This window comes from Tupaia chinensis, unplaced genomic scaffold, assembly GCF_000334495.1.
Source record: "Tupaia chinensis unplaced genomic scaffold, TupChi_1.0 Scaffold000332_1, whole genome shotgun sequence".
Taxonomy (NCBI): Eukaryota; Metazoa; Chordata; class Mammalia; order Scandentia; family Tupaiidae; genus Tupaia; species Tupaia belangeri.
The window spans coordinates 2244139-2260062 of NW_006159826.1; the positions used below are offsets into that span (position 1 = coordinate 2244139).

Consider the following 15924-nt stretch of genomic DNA (forward strand, 5'->3'; position numbering starts at 1 on the left):
GAGCCGTGAGCAAGTCTCTGGTCTCGGCTCCGAGCATCTTGTGTCTTCTCCTCACTAGCTGACACAGGAGCTCGGAGCAGGGCCGAGTCAAACCCTGACCGGTGGCATGGCCAGGGAGGACAGAGGGCCCTCGCCCCCTGCCCCTCAGCCCCGCCAGCTAGGACATGGTGAGACCCAGCGGTGGCCGTCCCCTCCTACCTCCCTGGGTGCCTTCAATCCCTTCCCCCGGCTGGCCTGCTGTCAGGGGAGGGGAAAAGCTCGCCCCACCTCGGGCAGAGTGAGGGACTCACTGGGGGAGCAGTGGCCCCCCTGTGGGGAAGACAGAGGAGGCGGGAGGTTGGTCTGGGCCTGGGAGGCTGCACACCACCTTCCCTTATGGCCCCAGGTGAACCCCACTCCACTCCTCACTAAGGAGCCCCCATGGAGTCCCCATTGCTGCTGTCACCACTGGTGTGACCACCTCAGGTCTCATCGGGGACCAGAAGTCTGACTGTGGAGCCTTCCAGGCAACGGGAATGAGTCTGGCCCTGCCTCCCACGCCGAGGCCTGAAGGTAGGTCAAGCCCCTTGGCGTGGCAATGTCCGTCCCATCCTTTGGGGTCCTGCCAGCTGGGGACGTGCTGCCCCGAGGACCAGCGGCCTGCTGGCCGCTCCTGTGTTTGGGTGAGATTTGAGCGCCGCAGGGCCGCCAGCCATGATATGCCGAGGGCCTGGAGGGCCAGGTCACAGGCCTGTAATGCACCCGGCCAGAAATCAGGCCTGAGGCCGGCGTGGACACCAGGAGCTGCGGCTGAGATTCAGTTACGGGCGCAGCCAGGAGCCCCCGCCCGGAGACGGCTGCCCAGGAGAGCCCCTTGCCCTCCCGTGGTGTCCCCATCTTTCAAATGCAGGAGTCCCAGGGCCCTGCTGGACCCGGGGGCAGGAGTGGCCTATACCATGGGCCCACTGCGGCCAGCTCCCTGCGGGCTGCTCAGTGGGCACCTCCTTTGTCCTCGAAACGAGGCTGTCTGACCCCCTTGTACGGGGAGAGTGCTGAGGTTAGCGGTGCCCCAGCCTGCCTGTGCCTCTCTCCCAGGAGTCAGGCCTCTGCCCTGGCAGGAGAGGACTGGGCAGGGCAGCAGGAGAAGCTGGGTGGGCTCCCAGGAGGACAGTTGCCTTGCCACCCTGGGGACCTTTCCTAACGGCTACTGCTGGACAGGCCTCTCCCAGAGCCCAGCCAGGGGGTCAGCTCACTGAGGAGAGGGCACCAGGGCAAGGGCCCTGTCTCGACAGCCCCTGGAGTCCCTGCCCCACCCTCTATCGTGCACAGTGGGTACCTGAGGCTTCCAGGGTGCCGTGGGCAGGCCCTGCACTGGGCAGGGGATGTACCAAGGTCTCCAGGCCTGATATGAAGAGGGCGCTGAAGGGGTGCCTCCCTCGGGGCAGGTCTGGGCAGCAGCTGCCCAGCCTCACCCAACACTACCTCCCTGGGGCCCACAAGCCCCTGGGGCAGTTGCAGGCTGAGACGCCAAGGGAAAACGATGGGTCTCAGCACCTCCCCCGAGGCTGGCGTGCAGGGAGGCCAGCGTGGTGACCTCTGCGTATCGCATTCCCATCAATATTGCAGCAGCCCCCACCCCCAGCCGCCTGGCCCTCAGCTGACAGTGCCCTCCCGCTGAGCAGAGATGGTGCCTGCAGTGAGGCAGGGGGCCTGGCCTGGGGTGTGCATGACTCCACGGGGCACAGAGACCGGCCGCCCTGCTGTCCTGGGCACCCCTGTTTGGGAGACTCAGGGGCCCCAGCCTAACCCCATTTCCAGATGTGCTCCAGAGCCTGCACAGCACCCACCGCGGCCAGGGGGAGGGCTGCACCTGCATTAGCTGGGCAGGTGGGCGGTGTCCGTGCTGGGCCCGGTCCTGGGAGCACCAGGACCCCTCCCCGGAGTATCTCAGAGGGACTGGCTGGTCACTCTGGTTCAGAGAGGGAAGGCCCAGGCCAAGGTCGGCGGGGCTGGGAGAGTGCAGGGCCCTGAGGAGTCCATAGGACCTGCTCCCGTGCTCCCCCACCTCCTCCTTGTGGTTGCCATTAATGGCAGGGGGAGGGGAGGACCTCAGAAGCAAGCGGGAGCGGGGGCACCCAGGTGGCAGGCACCCTGGGCCTATGTGCCAAGAGCCGGGTCGCCATTCAGGCCCAGTAGCTTCTCGCCGGAGCCAGACCCAGCCTTTCACTAAACTGGCCGGGTGTTTAGGAAGTAACCGTCAGCAAGGGAGTCCAGTCAGCGGGTCCTACGTTCAGACACTGCCACGCCAGGACGGGCCAGGCCGCAGCATGTCCCCAGCCCCCCGATGGCGGCAGGCCTGCTGTGGGTTTCAGACTGTGGCCACAAGAGGCTGTGGGTGGTGGCTACAGAGGGACTATGGGGCAGGCCCGGGGCAGGCCCAGGGCCGGGAGAGCTGGGGCTCAGCTGCAGGTGGTCCTGGGTGTTCTGAGGGACCCCTGCCAGGAGAGGAGGCACAGCAGCCCCTCTGGGGTACCCAGGGTGAGGGACAGGCCTGAGCCCATGTCCTGACGGGAAATGGGGCCAGGGGAGCTCAGTCCCCTTCTGAAGGAGTGCTGCTAATAAGGGGGGCACAGGTGGCAGGCTGGGACGACACGCCCGCCAGTGGCCTTGGGCCTAGGCCAGCGGGGAGGGATGTGGAGGCACTTGGGGAGCCCTGCCCCACACTGCCAGGGCGCTGACCCTGGGCGTTCTCCACCCGCAGGTCACCCCTCCTCCTCCTCTTCCCTCCTGCTCCTCCTTCTCCCCTCTCCTCCTCCCTCCTCTTCCCTCCTCTGCTCTCGCTCCTTCTCCCTCCTCCCTCCTCTGCTCTCCTTCCTCCTCTTCCCTTCTCCTTCCTCTTCCCTCCTCCATCCTCTCTTCCCTCTTCCCTCCTCTGCTCTCCCACCTCTTCCCTCCTCCTCCCTCCTCCTCCCTCTTTCCCCCTCCTCCATTCTCCCCCTTTCCTCTTCCATCCTCAGCTCTCCCTCCTCCTCCTCTCCCTCCTCCTGCCAGTGCCCCTCTCCCAGGAGTCAGGCCTCGGCCCTGGCAGGAGAGGACTGGGCAGGCAGCAGGAGAAGCTGGGTGGGCTCCCAGGAGGACAGTTGCCTTGCCACCCCGGGGACTGTTCCTAACGGCTACTGCTGGACAGGCCTCTCCCAGAGCCCAGCTCTCTGAGGAGAGGGCACTGGGGCAAGGGCCCTGTCTCCCTCCTCCCTCCTCTGCTCTCCCTCCCCCTCCTCCCTCCTCCCCTCCCGACCACTGTCCACCCTTCTCTATCCTCTGCCCTTCCTCCTCCTTCCTCCTCCTCTCTCCCCCAACCTCCCTCCTCTATCCTGTCCTCTCTCCTCCATCCTCCATCTTCCAACTCCCTCCTCTGCCCTCCCTCCTCCCTCCTCCGACCTTTCTCCTCCCCCTCCCTCCTCTGCCCTCCCTCCTCCCTCCCCCCACCTTCCTCCTCCCCTCCACCCTCTGCCCCCCCTCCGCCCTCCTCCCACCTTCCTCCTCCCCTCCACCCTCTGCCCTCCCTCCTCCCACCTTCCTCCTCTCCTCCACCCTCTGCCCTCCCTTCTCCGTCCTCTGTCTTTCCTCCTCCCTCCTCCTCTGCCCCACCCCGTCCTCCCTCCTCCACCCATCCCCTCCCTGGCCGTCTCCTGTCCACCCCTCCATCAGTTCAGTCAGCAGACTCCCATGAAGCTCTGCTCCTTGCTGGGAGCCAGGACAGACAAGCTCCCTGTCCTTAGCAATGGGCAATGCTAAGGGAGAGGACAGGACGGGGCCTGCCTCAATGGCTTCTCTAGCCTCTGCCCCAGCCAGGCCTACCATGAAGGCTTGCCAGCTGCCGCAGGGCCACCTCGGCAAGGACCATGCCTGGTGCCCACCCTGGTCATCCTATCTGACCGAACGTCACCCAAGAGGAACCCTAACTGTGGCTCCCAAGGCACAGTTCACTTCTGTGGCCCAGGCAAACGGTGTGGCTTGGCCAAGTTCCAGCCACAGCTCATCCCCAGTCCCACTGTAGCACCGGCCCCAGTCCCTGTCCTGTCCCCTGTCCCAGTCTGGCCTCAGCACTGGCTGCTTGGCTGGTGGTTCTGGCTTGGTCCTGCCCCAGGCCCAGGCTCCTAGCAGCATGGCGTAGGGGAGAGTGCAGCGAGAGCTTTCTGGCGAGGCTGCAGTGGGGCTCCAGTCTGAGCCCACTCCCCACAACACCCCCAGGACAACAGGGGACCCAAGGCCTTACCGGGCGGGCCATCTCCCGCAGGTACCGGGCGCAGTCCTGGTGCCCATGGTAGTCCGCCAGGTCTGCTGCTGTGTACCCATCTTCGTCCCGCAGGGCGGGGTCCACGCGGTGGGAGACCAGGGTCTGGCAGCACTGCAGTGAGGGGCACAAGCTCGCCCACCGCGGGACGGCAGCACCTCTGTGCAGGCAGCTCGGCCAGTCCCGCTGCACGGCGCCATTCACGGCAGGGGTGGGACTTGCACCTGGGCTGTGGGCTCCAGAGACCTGCCCCAGAGCTCTGAGCCTCCTCCCACGGTGCCCTGTCCTTGCCCGACTCCAAGCACCACGCGGCATGGGAAGAGTGAGCCTTGGCCTGGGTGAGCCCAAGTCTGCGCCTTCCAGGATGGGAGGGAAGCCTCCATGCCCAGCACTCCCGGGTCTCCGCGCTGTCCCAGGCCTCTGGACTCCCTGAGGGCCCACCCTCTTTCCTTAGAGCTACCTCGGGCCTGGACAGAGGTCACAACCCTGAGCCCACTACCTCGTCTCCCACCCCAATCCTGACTGGCACCCTCAGGGCTCTGGCACGGGGATTAGGAGAGAGGGAGGGGAGGGGCTGCAGGAGCGGGGGCTGGAGGACAGTGGGTTTGCAAAGGACTCAGATGTGAGAGGAAGGAAATTTCTGTAGCTTATTCTGAAAATATTTATTCTGTAAGTATCAGTGCTCCCTTTGCAGTACTCAAAAAAAAAATAAATAAAAAATCAAAGGAACTCGAGTTAGTCGAACTTTTTGGTTTGCTGAACTGGGACTACCTGGGCCTCGTCCTCCCTGGTTACACCAAACTGAACAAAAAGTCATGAGACCCCAAAGGAAATCATTCTCCTTTCTGGACCGTAGGTGCCTCACCTGGAACAGGTGCAGCCGGCTTCCCCTCACAGACACTGGGTGAATACGAGCTTGGTGTGAGGTAGGGTGTACCCTGTAGGAGTATGCCAGCTGATTTTGGGGTGAATGAGCAGTGGCCTGGCACCGAGGACCAGGGTGTGACCTCACCCTGATTGTACAACCTGCTGGCCAGTGAACAGCAGCGCTCATGTGACAGTGCCCTCCCTGGTAACGGCACCCCTGGCCCAGAGGGCTGCTGGGGCCAAGAACAAGACAATGTCGAAGGTCTCGGAAGTACTAATGGGCTGAGCACGTGGCCTGGTGTGGCCGAGTCGGGACCCATTTATCAGATGTGCAAGGAGGCTGGGCCGGAGGTCGAGGGGCAGGCCACTGAAGCTAGTCCCTGGGAGAAGGCCCACCCGCGGGCTCTGGGGAGGGGAAGGCAGAAGGGCTCCGGCTATGAGCAGAAAGAGCCTGAGAGCAGGGCTTGGCTGCCGCTGGGGAGGGGAGACTGGGCTGGACTGAAGGGAGGTCACAGGGTCCAAGGAGCTGCTGATGCCACAGCAGCAGCAACGTGGAGGAAGGGGACAGAGGGTCAGACATGGCCCAGACGGTGCGGCCTGAGCAGGGCACAGCCGAGGAGGAGGAAAGGGACCTTCTGCAGCCTGACAGGCCCACTGCTGCTGCAATTTGTGAGCAGAGGGTGGGTGTTGACAGCCAACTGAGATCAAGCCTGGGAATCTGGGCAGTGGCGGGTCAGACCAGTCCGCTCCCCAAGGACAATGTGAAACATCCCGAGTGTGAAATCCACCTTCCACACACATCAAAGAGATGATAGAGAAGGACGGAGAGAGACAGAGGGACAGAGGGCGAGAAGTCACTCCCAGGAGCATGGCCACGCCGCAATCCCTTCTCCATTCTCCTCTCGGGATCTTGGGCACGCACGCACACGCGCCCGGCGTGAGTTTAAGCCACCGGGTCCAGGACTTGAACTGCGGTTGACTACGTGGGAGTCCAGAGACAAAGCCACTATGCCAACTGCTGGTCCCCTAACTCTAAAGTTTTAAAAAAGAAAAAAACAAGGAGAATAATTTATCATTTAAAAACCCACTCATGCATGAATGATTGTGACTACTTCGGAGGCCTGAAGTCAGACTATGGTTCTAGGAGGAGCCACAGAGAAGCACACGAGGTGGGTGCCGGCCCGGCCCCGTTGCTGGGCTGTCTCTGTCTCTTGCTCGCTGCCTTTGAGCTCTCAGCTCTGCATGCTCAAAACACCGACTGCTACTCAGGAGTCCTGCAGTCCGCAGGCCAGAGGCTGCACGCAGCTGGGTAGAGGCAGTCGGCGACTCCCTGCGAAAGCTGACAGCTTTGCCTCTGTCCGTCCATCTGCAAGCTCACTCTCGCAGCCACGGGCACTGAGGCCGCTGCAGCATCAGTGAGCAGACGACAGTGCGCACCGGCCAGATGTGAGGAGCGGCAGTCCCCGTGTCGCTGGCGCTGGCAGAGATGCGAATCCGCACCGCTGCTGCGGGAAGTGGCTTGGTGAGTGAGTGGTCACATGACCCAGCAATGCCACTCCTGGGTATAGACTGCACAGCTGAAAACTGGTGCTCAGATGACAGCTCGCCCGTGAGCACTCACAGTACTGCCCACAGCAGCCAAGGTTAAGGTAAGCCGGGCTCCGTCCGTGGATGAGTGGGTCCACGAGGTGACCTACCCACACGATGGAGTGTGGCTCAGCCGCCAGGAGGCAGTCCTGGCACACACTGCTCTGCGTGAAGAGCCAGACACCTCAGGTCACGCGCGGTGGGACTCTGTCCACGGGAAAGAGGAAACAGCTATAGCGACAGGCAGAAAGGCGGTTGGGCTGCCAGGGGCTGCGAGGAGGGGACGGGAGCCCTGCTTTGTGGCGCGAGGGCTCCTTCCGGGATGCCGAGCCTGTTCTGCCGTTCGCGGAGTGGTGGCTGTACGGTGGGAGTGTGGACGGCTAACTGCCAGAGACTGCGCACTTCAAAGCAGCTCGTTTGAGCCAGCAGGAGGCAGGGAGGTTACGGCAACCAGATCCCACGTGGCCAACTGCACGGTTTGAGTCCTGGACCCAGTGGCTTGAAAAACACACCGTGCACACGTGCGTGCATTCCCGAAACCCTGAAGGAACACGGAGGAGAAGGAATTGCAGTGTGGCCATCCCTCTGGGGGTGATTTCTTTCCTGTTCTCTCCCTCCTCTCGGCAAGCACATGTGCCCTATGGCAAAACAAACAAACAAACAAAAAATGAAACAAAAAAATCCCAAAGGAAGATGTGGCAGTGTGGAAATGAGCCTCTCCGGTCTCCACCTGGGGGCGGGCAGCGTGGCTGGCACTGAGCTCTGGCTGCCTCTGGGTCCAGCCCCAGACCTTGCCGAGACCCCGCCCGCACAGGACACCCCAGCCCCCGCACAAGTCCTTTCCGGTTGTTTCCCACGGACCTCTCACACATCTGGCCCCTTCCTGGCCTCTGCTTCTTAGAGGACCTGGACCAATACAGGCAAGAAGGAAAGAAAAAGAATCAAATTAGAAGAGAGAAAGAGCTCAAGGTACAAGGGCATCTTAAATGTCGGTAATTTCACGGACTGAAATGGACTAAGTGTGCCGAGAGATAGACCGTCAGGTCTGAGCGAAAACGAAACGTGGCTGCATGCGCTCCCGAAGACGCCAGGAAAACACAGGGGTTCCGAAGGCCGGGGGCAAACTACTCGAGATCCACATCGCACAGAGCGCAGGAAAGCAAGCTCAGACATTCACGCTGATTCCGATGACACAGCGGACCGGGCCTGGGGCTTCAGAATATGTGGAACGGATCGTGACAGGACCCCAGGAACACCGGCAAATTCGGGATCAGTGAGGTTTTCACACACCTTGCTCAAGTGGTTTTAGATCCAACTGACAAAAATTGTGGATAGATTTGAGGAACACAATGAACAAACCTAGACAAAATGGGTATGTCTAAAATAGTCCAAAGACTCTAATGTTATCAAGAGCACACTAAACGCTTACAAAAACTGGCCCCGTGCAGGGCTATAAAGGCCTGGTAAAGGTCAAAGGGTGGAACTCTCCAGTACACCTTCTGACCTCAGGGCCCTCAGGGTAGAAATCAGTAACAAGCAGATGCCTTGAAAACCTCCATGTTTGGAAATCAAGAGACACACTGCGGGACTAGCAGATGGCGTAGCGGTCACGTCGCTGGACTCCTATGAAGCCAACAGCAGTTCAAGTCCCAGACCCAACAGCTTGAAACTCACTTGGGCATGTGTGTGTGCGCATGTGTCCAAGATCCCGAGAGGAGAATGGAGGAGAAGGGATTGCAGTGTGGTCATTTCCCTGGGAAGTGACTTCTTGCTTTCTATCTCTCTGTCTCTGTCTCTCTGGTGAGCACACATGTCCTATAGCAAAAATCTCTCTCTCAAAAAAAAAAGTCATCTGCAGGGAAAAGAAGAATTGGAACAGGAACTGGGAAATGCTTTTAACTGAGCAGTGACGGAACTGTGGGTGCAGCTAAAGCAGTGCTCAGAGGGAAACAGATAGCCTTAAATAAACATACTAGAAAAGAAAAATGGTCGAAAGGGAGGTAGGCACTCATCTCAAGAATTTAGGAAATAGGGGACCAGCAGTTAGTGTAATGGCTATGTTGCTGGACTCCCACGTAGTCACCGCAGTTTAAGTCCCAGATCTGGCGGCTTAAACTCATGCCAGGCGTGTGTGGTGTGCGTGCCCAAGATCCTGAGAGGAGAATGGAGGAGAAGGGTTGGTGGCGTGGCCATCCCCCCCCAGGGGATGATTTCTTGCTTTCTGTCTCTGTCTCTCTCTGTCTGTCTGGCGAGCGCACGCACCCTATAGCAAAATAAATAAATAAATAAATAAATAAATAAATAAAAAGGATTTAGGAAATAGAAGGAAAGAATAAAAAATAAATGTAGAAATTAATGAAATGGAATGCACACACACTGAACAGAATTAACTGTTTTTTGAAGGACCTTGAACAAGTCAAAATATGGTTGTTTGAGGAACTAAACATTGACTAACCTCGATGAGGCTGACTGAGATAAAAAGAGAAAGTCAAAAATAACTAATATCAGGAATAAAAAATGGGGAAATCACTAAGTGCCCTATCGGTGATAAAGAATAGTGAGACTATTATAAGTAACTTTAGGGGCCGGCAGATGGCATGGTGGTTAAGGGCGCTGGACTCCCATATGGTCAACCGTGGTTCAAGTCCTGGACCTGGTGGCTTGCTTTCTCACTTTCTCTCTCTCTCTCTCTCTCCCTCTCTGGTAAAATTAAAATAAACAAAGTTAAATAAAATAATTATTTAAAAAAATAAATAACTAACTTTAGACTAACACATTTAACAACTTACATAAAATCAATACCCAGAACATTTTCAGAAAAAAAAAAAAAAAACTAGAAAAAAACAATTCACCAAAACCAACACACATATACAACACTTTACTTGTTCTTGTTAAATTAGTAATTAAAAATCTTGGTTCAGGACCAGCAGTTGGCATACTGGCTATGTCGCTGGATTCCCATGTAGTCGACCATGGTTCAAGTCCTGGACCTGGTGGCTTAGACTCACGCCGGGGGTGTGTGCATGTGTGCCCAGGAGCCCGAGAGGAGAATGGAAGAGAAGGGATTGCAGCATGGCCATCCCCTCAGGGGATGATTTCTCACTTTCTGTCTCTGTCTTCCTCTGTCTTTCTGGTGAGCGCATGAGTCCTATCACAAAAACCTCTCCAAAAAACAAAAACAAAACAAAACAAAAAAACCTTGGTCCAGAAAGCTTCACTGTGAATTCTACCTAACAGTTGAAGAAGGAATGCATCAATGTAACCAAGATGCCCCAAAATGTAGAAAAAGAAGAAACACTTTGTAATTCATAGCATGCCTTTGATACCAAAACTCCGCAAGGACAGAATGGGAAAAGGGTCTTACAGGCCAATTTTACTCAAGAATGTAAAGGCCCGAATCCTCAACAACATTAAGGAATTAAATTGAGCTCCGTGTCAAATGAATAGTAGGTCATGACCAAGTTGAATTTATGCCAGGAATGCAAGGTTGGTTTAACATTTAAACAGTGTAAATCCAGCAATTCTCCCTCTGAAAATATACCCAAAAGAGCTGAAAGCAGGACCTTCAAGAGGGATTGGCACACCTTGCTTGTAGCAGAAGTCACAATAGCCTGAAGGCAGAAGCACCCAAACACCCATTAGTGGGTGGGTGGGTAAAGACAATGTGGTACATACAGACAGCAAATAGCATTCCCTCTCACAAAGGGGGTCTGACATGGGCTATGACTTGGGTGGACCTTGAGGAGATAGGCTGAGGGGAGTAAGGCCGTCATGAAGATGGGGCCACTGTAGGGTCCACTTCTGCGAGGCAGCTGAAGTAACAAGGACACAGAGACAGAGGAGGGAGCGTGGGTGCCCGGGTCTGGGATGAGGGACTGGAAGCTGTGTGCGATTGCAGTTTCAGTTCTGCAAGATGAGCAAGCTCTGAGCTCTACTGCATAACAGTGTGAGTACACTTAACACCGCTCAACGTACACTTCCTTAGGGTGGCTGGGCCAGCAGATGGCCTGGAGGTTATGGTGGATGGGCCCCATATGGCCGACCACATAACTTGAGTCCCAGATCTGATGGCTTGAAAAATATGCTGGGTGCATGTGTGTGTGCCCAAAATCCCAAGAAGAGAATGGAGGAGGGATTGTGGCATGGCCATCCTCCCAGGGGTGGTTTTTCTCACTTTCCCTTTCTCACTCTCTTTTTATTTAAGGAATTATTTTATTTGACCTTATTTTATTTATTTATTTGTTTGTTTATTTATTTAAATCTGACCAGAGAGGGACAGAGTAAAAGAGAAAGAGAGGGAAAGTGAGAAAGCAAGCCTCCGGGACTGGGACTCAAATTGCAGTCGGCCATGTGGGAGTCCAGCACCCTTAACCACCATGCCACCTGCCGGCCTTCTCATTCTCTTTCTCTGTCTCTGGTGAGCTCATGCACCCTATAGCAAAAAAAAAAAAAAAAAGTTATGATGGTAAATTTTGTATGTTTTAAATTATAATTAAAAATTTAAAGAAAGTAATCATTAATTAATATCATTCAAATTAGGAAGACTGTGATATATTGAAACATAACTCACACTGTATAGTTTTTTAATTGTCAGAGGGAATATGTGCTCACCTCAGAGACAGAGGAGAGAGAGAAGGGGAGAAAGTGTCCTCCGGTGACGTGTGCACAATCTCTTCTCCTCCATTTGTGCATCAGGATTTTGGGCATATATGCACATGCATGTGCCTGGCATGTTTCCAAGCTGCTGGGGCCAGGACTTAAACTGCAGTTGGCCATGTGGGATGTGGCTCCCTTAACCACTAGGCTATGAGACTGGCCCTGAAACATAACACATACTAAAAATAATCAGGGCCGATTAGTGGCATGGTGGCGAAGGTGCCTGCATCCCACATGGCCAACGCACAGTTCAAGTCGCAAACATGGTGGCTTGAAAAACACGCCAGGCACATGTACATACGTGCCCAAAATCTCAAGAGGAGAATGGACAAGGGGTTGCAATGTGGTCAAATACCCGGAGGGTGCTTTTGTACTTCCCCTCTGCCTCTCCTTCCAGTGAGCACGTGCACCTCTAGCAAAATTTATTTACTTATTTATTTTGGAGAGGTGTTTGCTATAGGGCACATGTGCTTGCCAGAAAGACAGAGACAGACAGAGCAACAGAAAGCAAGAAATCACCTCCCAGGGGGGATGGTCACACCACAGTCCCTTCTCCTCCATTCTCTCAGGATCTTGGGCATGTATGCACACACGCAAGCATGAGTTTTAAGCCACCAGGTCTGGGACTCGAACTGCAGTTGACTACATGGGAGTCCAGTGGTGTAGCCATTACACCAACTGCTGGTCCCTTGTGCTGCTGTTTTTCAGCCCCAGTCCTTTTGTTTGGTCTTTGTAAGGAGGTGGAGGAGTTAGAGGGTTGTAGAGAACTGTCTCGTTTTGAAGTGTTTTTTTAGTTTTTATTTTTAAAAATTATTTAATTTATTATTAATTTTTAAAATTTGCTATAGGGATGTGTGCTCACCAAAGAGAGACAGAGAGAGAGGGAAAGTGAGAAAGAAAGCCACCATGTCTGAGACTCGAACCGTGGTTGGCCATGTGGGAGTCCAGCGTCTTAGCCACCATACCACATGCTGGCCCTGAAGTTTTTTTTTAATGGGGAAAAAGTCATCACAGTCGAGGGGAATCTAAGGAGATTTGATGATTAATGGTCACGTGGGGTCTTGGGTGGGATTCTGGGAGAGAAAACGACATTAGGTACGAGCTAGTGGGAACCCAAGCGACGTGTGGGTGTGGCTGACAGCAGCAGGTCAGTTCGGGCTTGTTGGTTGTGACCAATGGCTGTCATGGATGTCATTAACAATTGGGGACAGAGAACATGGAGCATATGGGAACTATCTGTGCTCTTTCTCGATTTTTTCACAAATTTACAACTGTTCCAACTGTTCTAGAACAAGATATGAAAGGACAGGGGAAGGAGCGAGCATTATCCTGGGCCAGCAGGTGGCGCCATGTTTAAGGTGCTGGACTCCCACATGGCTCACCGCAGTTCAAGTCCTGGACTTGGTGGCTTGAACATCACACTAGGCATGTGCGTGTGCATGACCAAAACTCCAGGAGGAGAGTGGAGGAGAAGGGATTGGGCCGTGGCCATCCTCCCGGGGCAGGGGGGCGATTGCTCACTTTCCCTTTCTCCTTGGCTCTCGGTCTCTCTCCAGTGAGCACACGTGCCCTATGGGGGGCAGAGCATTACCCTACCTTTCCTGGACAAAGCGTATCTCTGAAGTGCTGCGGGTTAAATCTGTAACATCGGGGTTGTAACTGGGAAGGCACCACACCCCTAGGGAGGCGGGGCACCACACGCGTGGCCATGGCCCCTTTAAGTGTCAGGCTGACAGGGGTGGAGGTGTTGCTAAGGAACGACTGTGAATTGCTTTTCAGATGCAATAACGGTCTGAGGTTATGATTTAAAAAGGAAAGGAGTCTTCATGTCTAGGAATGTCTACAAAAGTACTTCCGGGTGGGACAGCAGGTGACGCGGGGGTTAAGGCACTGGATCCTGCGTGACCATTTGCACGGTTTGAGTCCCAGAGCTTGACAATCATGTCGGCGTGTGCGTGTGTGCTTTCACACCCAGAGGAGACTGGAGGAGAAGGGATTGCAGCGTGGCCATGGCCCCTAGGGGTGATTTCTCTTTCCCCCATCTCTGTCTGTCTGGCAAGGTGTCCTATAGCAAAAACTAGAAACAAAACAAAACAAAGAAAAACAAGTACTTATGGTAAGATAATGTGACATCTCTGATTTGCTCTAAATGACAAGGTGGGGTGGCAGTAAAGACAAAATGAGCTTAGGGACCAGCAATTGGTGTAATGGCTACGTCACTGGACTCCCATGTAGTTGACCGTGGTTCGATTCTCGGACCCGGTGGCTTAAACTTACTCCTGGTGCGTGTGCGTGCGTGCCCAAGATTCTGAGAGAATGGAGGAGAAGGGATTGCGGCGTGGCCATCCACCCGGGGGGGTGATTTCTCGCTTTCTGTCTCTCTGTCTTTCTGGCAGGCGCACGTGCCCTATAGTGAAAACCTCTTAAAAAAAAAAAAAGAAAAGACAAAATGAGCTTAGCCTAGAGTTGCTGATGACACACACATATTCTGTTAATGGCAGAAACTGTAAGAGCGTACATGAAAGAGACACAGAGACAGAGAGCGAGAGCGATACAGAGAGAGCGTGCAAGCGCCTGGTCACATGCCCTCGGTGTTTTCCAAGCCACCACGCCGGTGCAGGACTCCAACTCTGGCCTGTCACGTGTCCCACTAACTCTGCAGTCTCAACCACTGCACCACGAGGCTGGCCTGAAATGCGCCCGGTGCTTTAAATGCCATAATAAAATGAGTTAAAAAGAGCAAAGTTCTCTGCTTTGAGGCTCCAGTTTTACTTTCCTATCGTGGCGGGAGGAGCCGAGCACCTGCCTGAGCTGCTGAAGGTCTCGGGCTCCCACCGAACGTCTCACTTGGAAAAGCCTTTGCGGCTTCCAAACCCTGACCCGGGCCGGCCTGCCCTTTATGGCTGTGGCACACGGCACTGAGCTCAGAGCTCCTTTGGCACCAGCTGCTTGCAGGGGAGGCAGCTCTCGGCCCTGCCCAGACCCACACCCCAGAGGCCTCTCTTCCCACGCACCCCTGACCCATCCAGTCGCCGCCTCGCAGGTCCTTTTGACGCAGCAGGATATTTGCAGACCCTCTCCCGCCAGGCCTGCGGCTCATCTCCGCAACCCTCCCCCGTGTGGACCCATGCCTTGCCCTGAGACATGGACTTAGACGAGGTCGAGGTGGGCTCTCTCCAATTCCCAAGGGGACATGGTTCTGATGGAAACGACACATTCGACCCACGCTGCCTATGCTGGGTTTCTAGAGACAGGCCGCGCGAGCCCCAAGATTTATGCAGATGCTGGCAAAGGGCTGACATCGTGCCCTGGCCTGCTCACAGGGCGCTCATGGCTGAGGGTCCGGCAGCCAAGGGCCCTCCTGGGGCCCTGCGCAGGGGCTTCTGCAGACGGGAGGACGCCACGCATGGAGTTTGGAGGCATGTCGTTGGTTTTGCACTTGACCTCGGGCACTGAGCCTGCCTGGGCCTCCATTGGCACATCTGAGGGCAGTGTTAACACCACCCTGCGGGCTGGAGGGGGTTAGGGCACACTGACGGAGCCCCTGGCTGCACAAGCCTCCCGCCATGCCTGCCCGTCTCACCTCCAACTGCCCGTTCTCGGCTGCGTCGTGCAGGGGGGTCCCACCCCAGGAGTCCCTCATGATGGGGGCGTCCATGAGCAGGAGTCGGTCTAGGATGGGCGTGTGGCCCCCTCGGGCTGCGAAGTGGAGGACTGTGGCCCCCTCGTTGTCCCTTGCTGTCAGGCCGATGTCGGTGAATGTGACCTGGGGAAAGAGGAACAGAAGGGACAGACCAGACGGCCGAGGCTGACGGTGGGGTGAGCCCCTAGGGAGGGGAGCTCCGAGGGCAAGCAGGCGCCCTAGGGAGGGGAGCTCCGAGGGCAAGCAGGCGCTGGCCTTGGGCTGTGCCCTGGGACACCTGCAGGAAGCCCTGAGAGCCCTGCGGGGTGAAGTGGTGAGATGGGGCTGGGGACTTAAACCAAATGTCACATTAAATGAGAACATGGCTGGGCCAGCTGGTGGCACGGTGGTTAAGGCGGCCGGATGGCCATGGTGCAGTTAGGGTCACCACGCTGAGCGTGTGCGTCTGGCCTCAAACGCTGAGAGAATGGGGGAAGGGGTTGCAGTATGGTGCCTTTTCACTCCCCAGTTCCCTCTCTCCAGTATAGCAAACACGTTTTTAAAAGGAAAGGAAAGGAAAGAGGGGCCAGATGGTGTAGTGGTTACGTGGCCGTGGACTCCCACATGGCCCTCCGTGGCTCGAGTCTCAGACCTGGCAGCTTGAAACTCATGCCAGTCACGTGTGTGTGCCCAAAGTCGTGAGGATAGAGGAGACCGCACCTGGCCAGCCCCTGCAGTGACCTCTCACTTTATCTCTCTGTCTCTGTCTCTCCAGGAAGCGCTCATGCCCTATACCAAAAATAAATTTCAGAAAAGAAAACAAAAAGCACTCCCCTCTCCCCTCGGCATGAGGGAGCAGCCAAACGCTGGCTGACGGAGGAAGGAGAGGAAGGGAGGCGGGGGGGGGGGGGGGAGCCGC

The 15924-nt window shown here is 56.1% G+C and overlaps 1 protein-coding gene across 1 annotated transcript in view; it reads right to left on the bottom strand.

The window, feature by feature from the left end:
* The window catches only part of ESPNL (espin like), a 38265-nt gene that overhangs the window by 13600 nt on the left and 8741 nt on the right, over window positions 1-15924 (bottom strand). Inside the window, 2 exon segments of the mRNA XM_014589104.2 lie at window positions 4256-4387; window positions 14967-15149. Of these exon segments, the coding sequence (XP_014444590.1) occupies window positions 4256-4387; window positions 14967-15149 (315 nt within the window).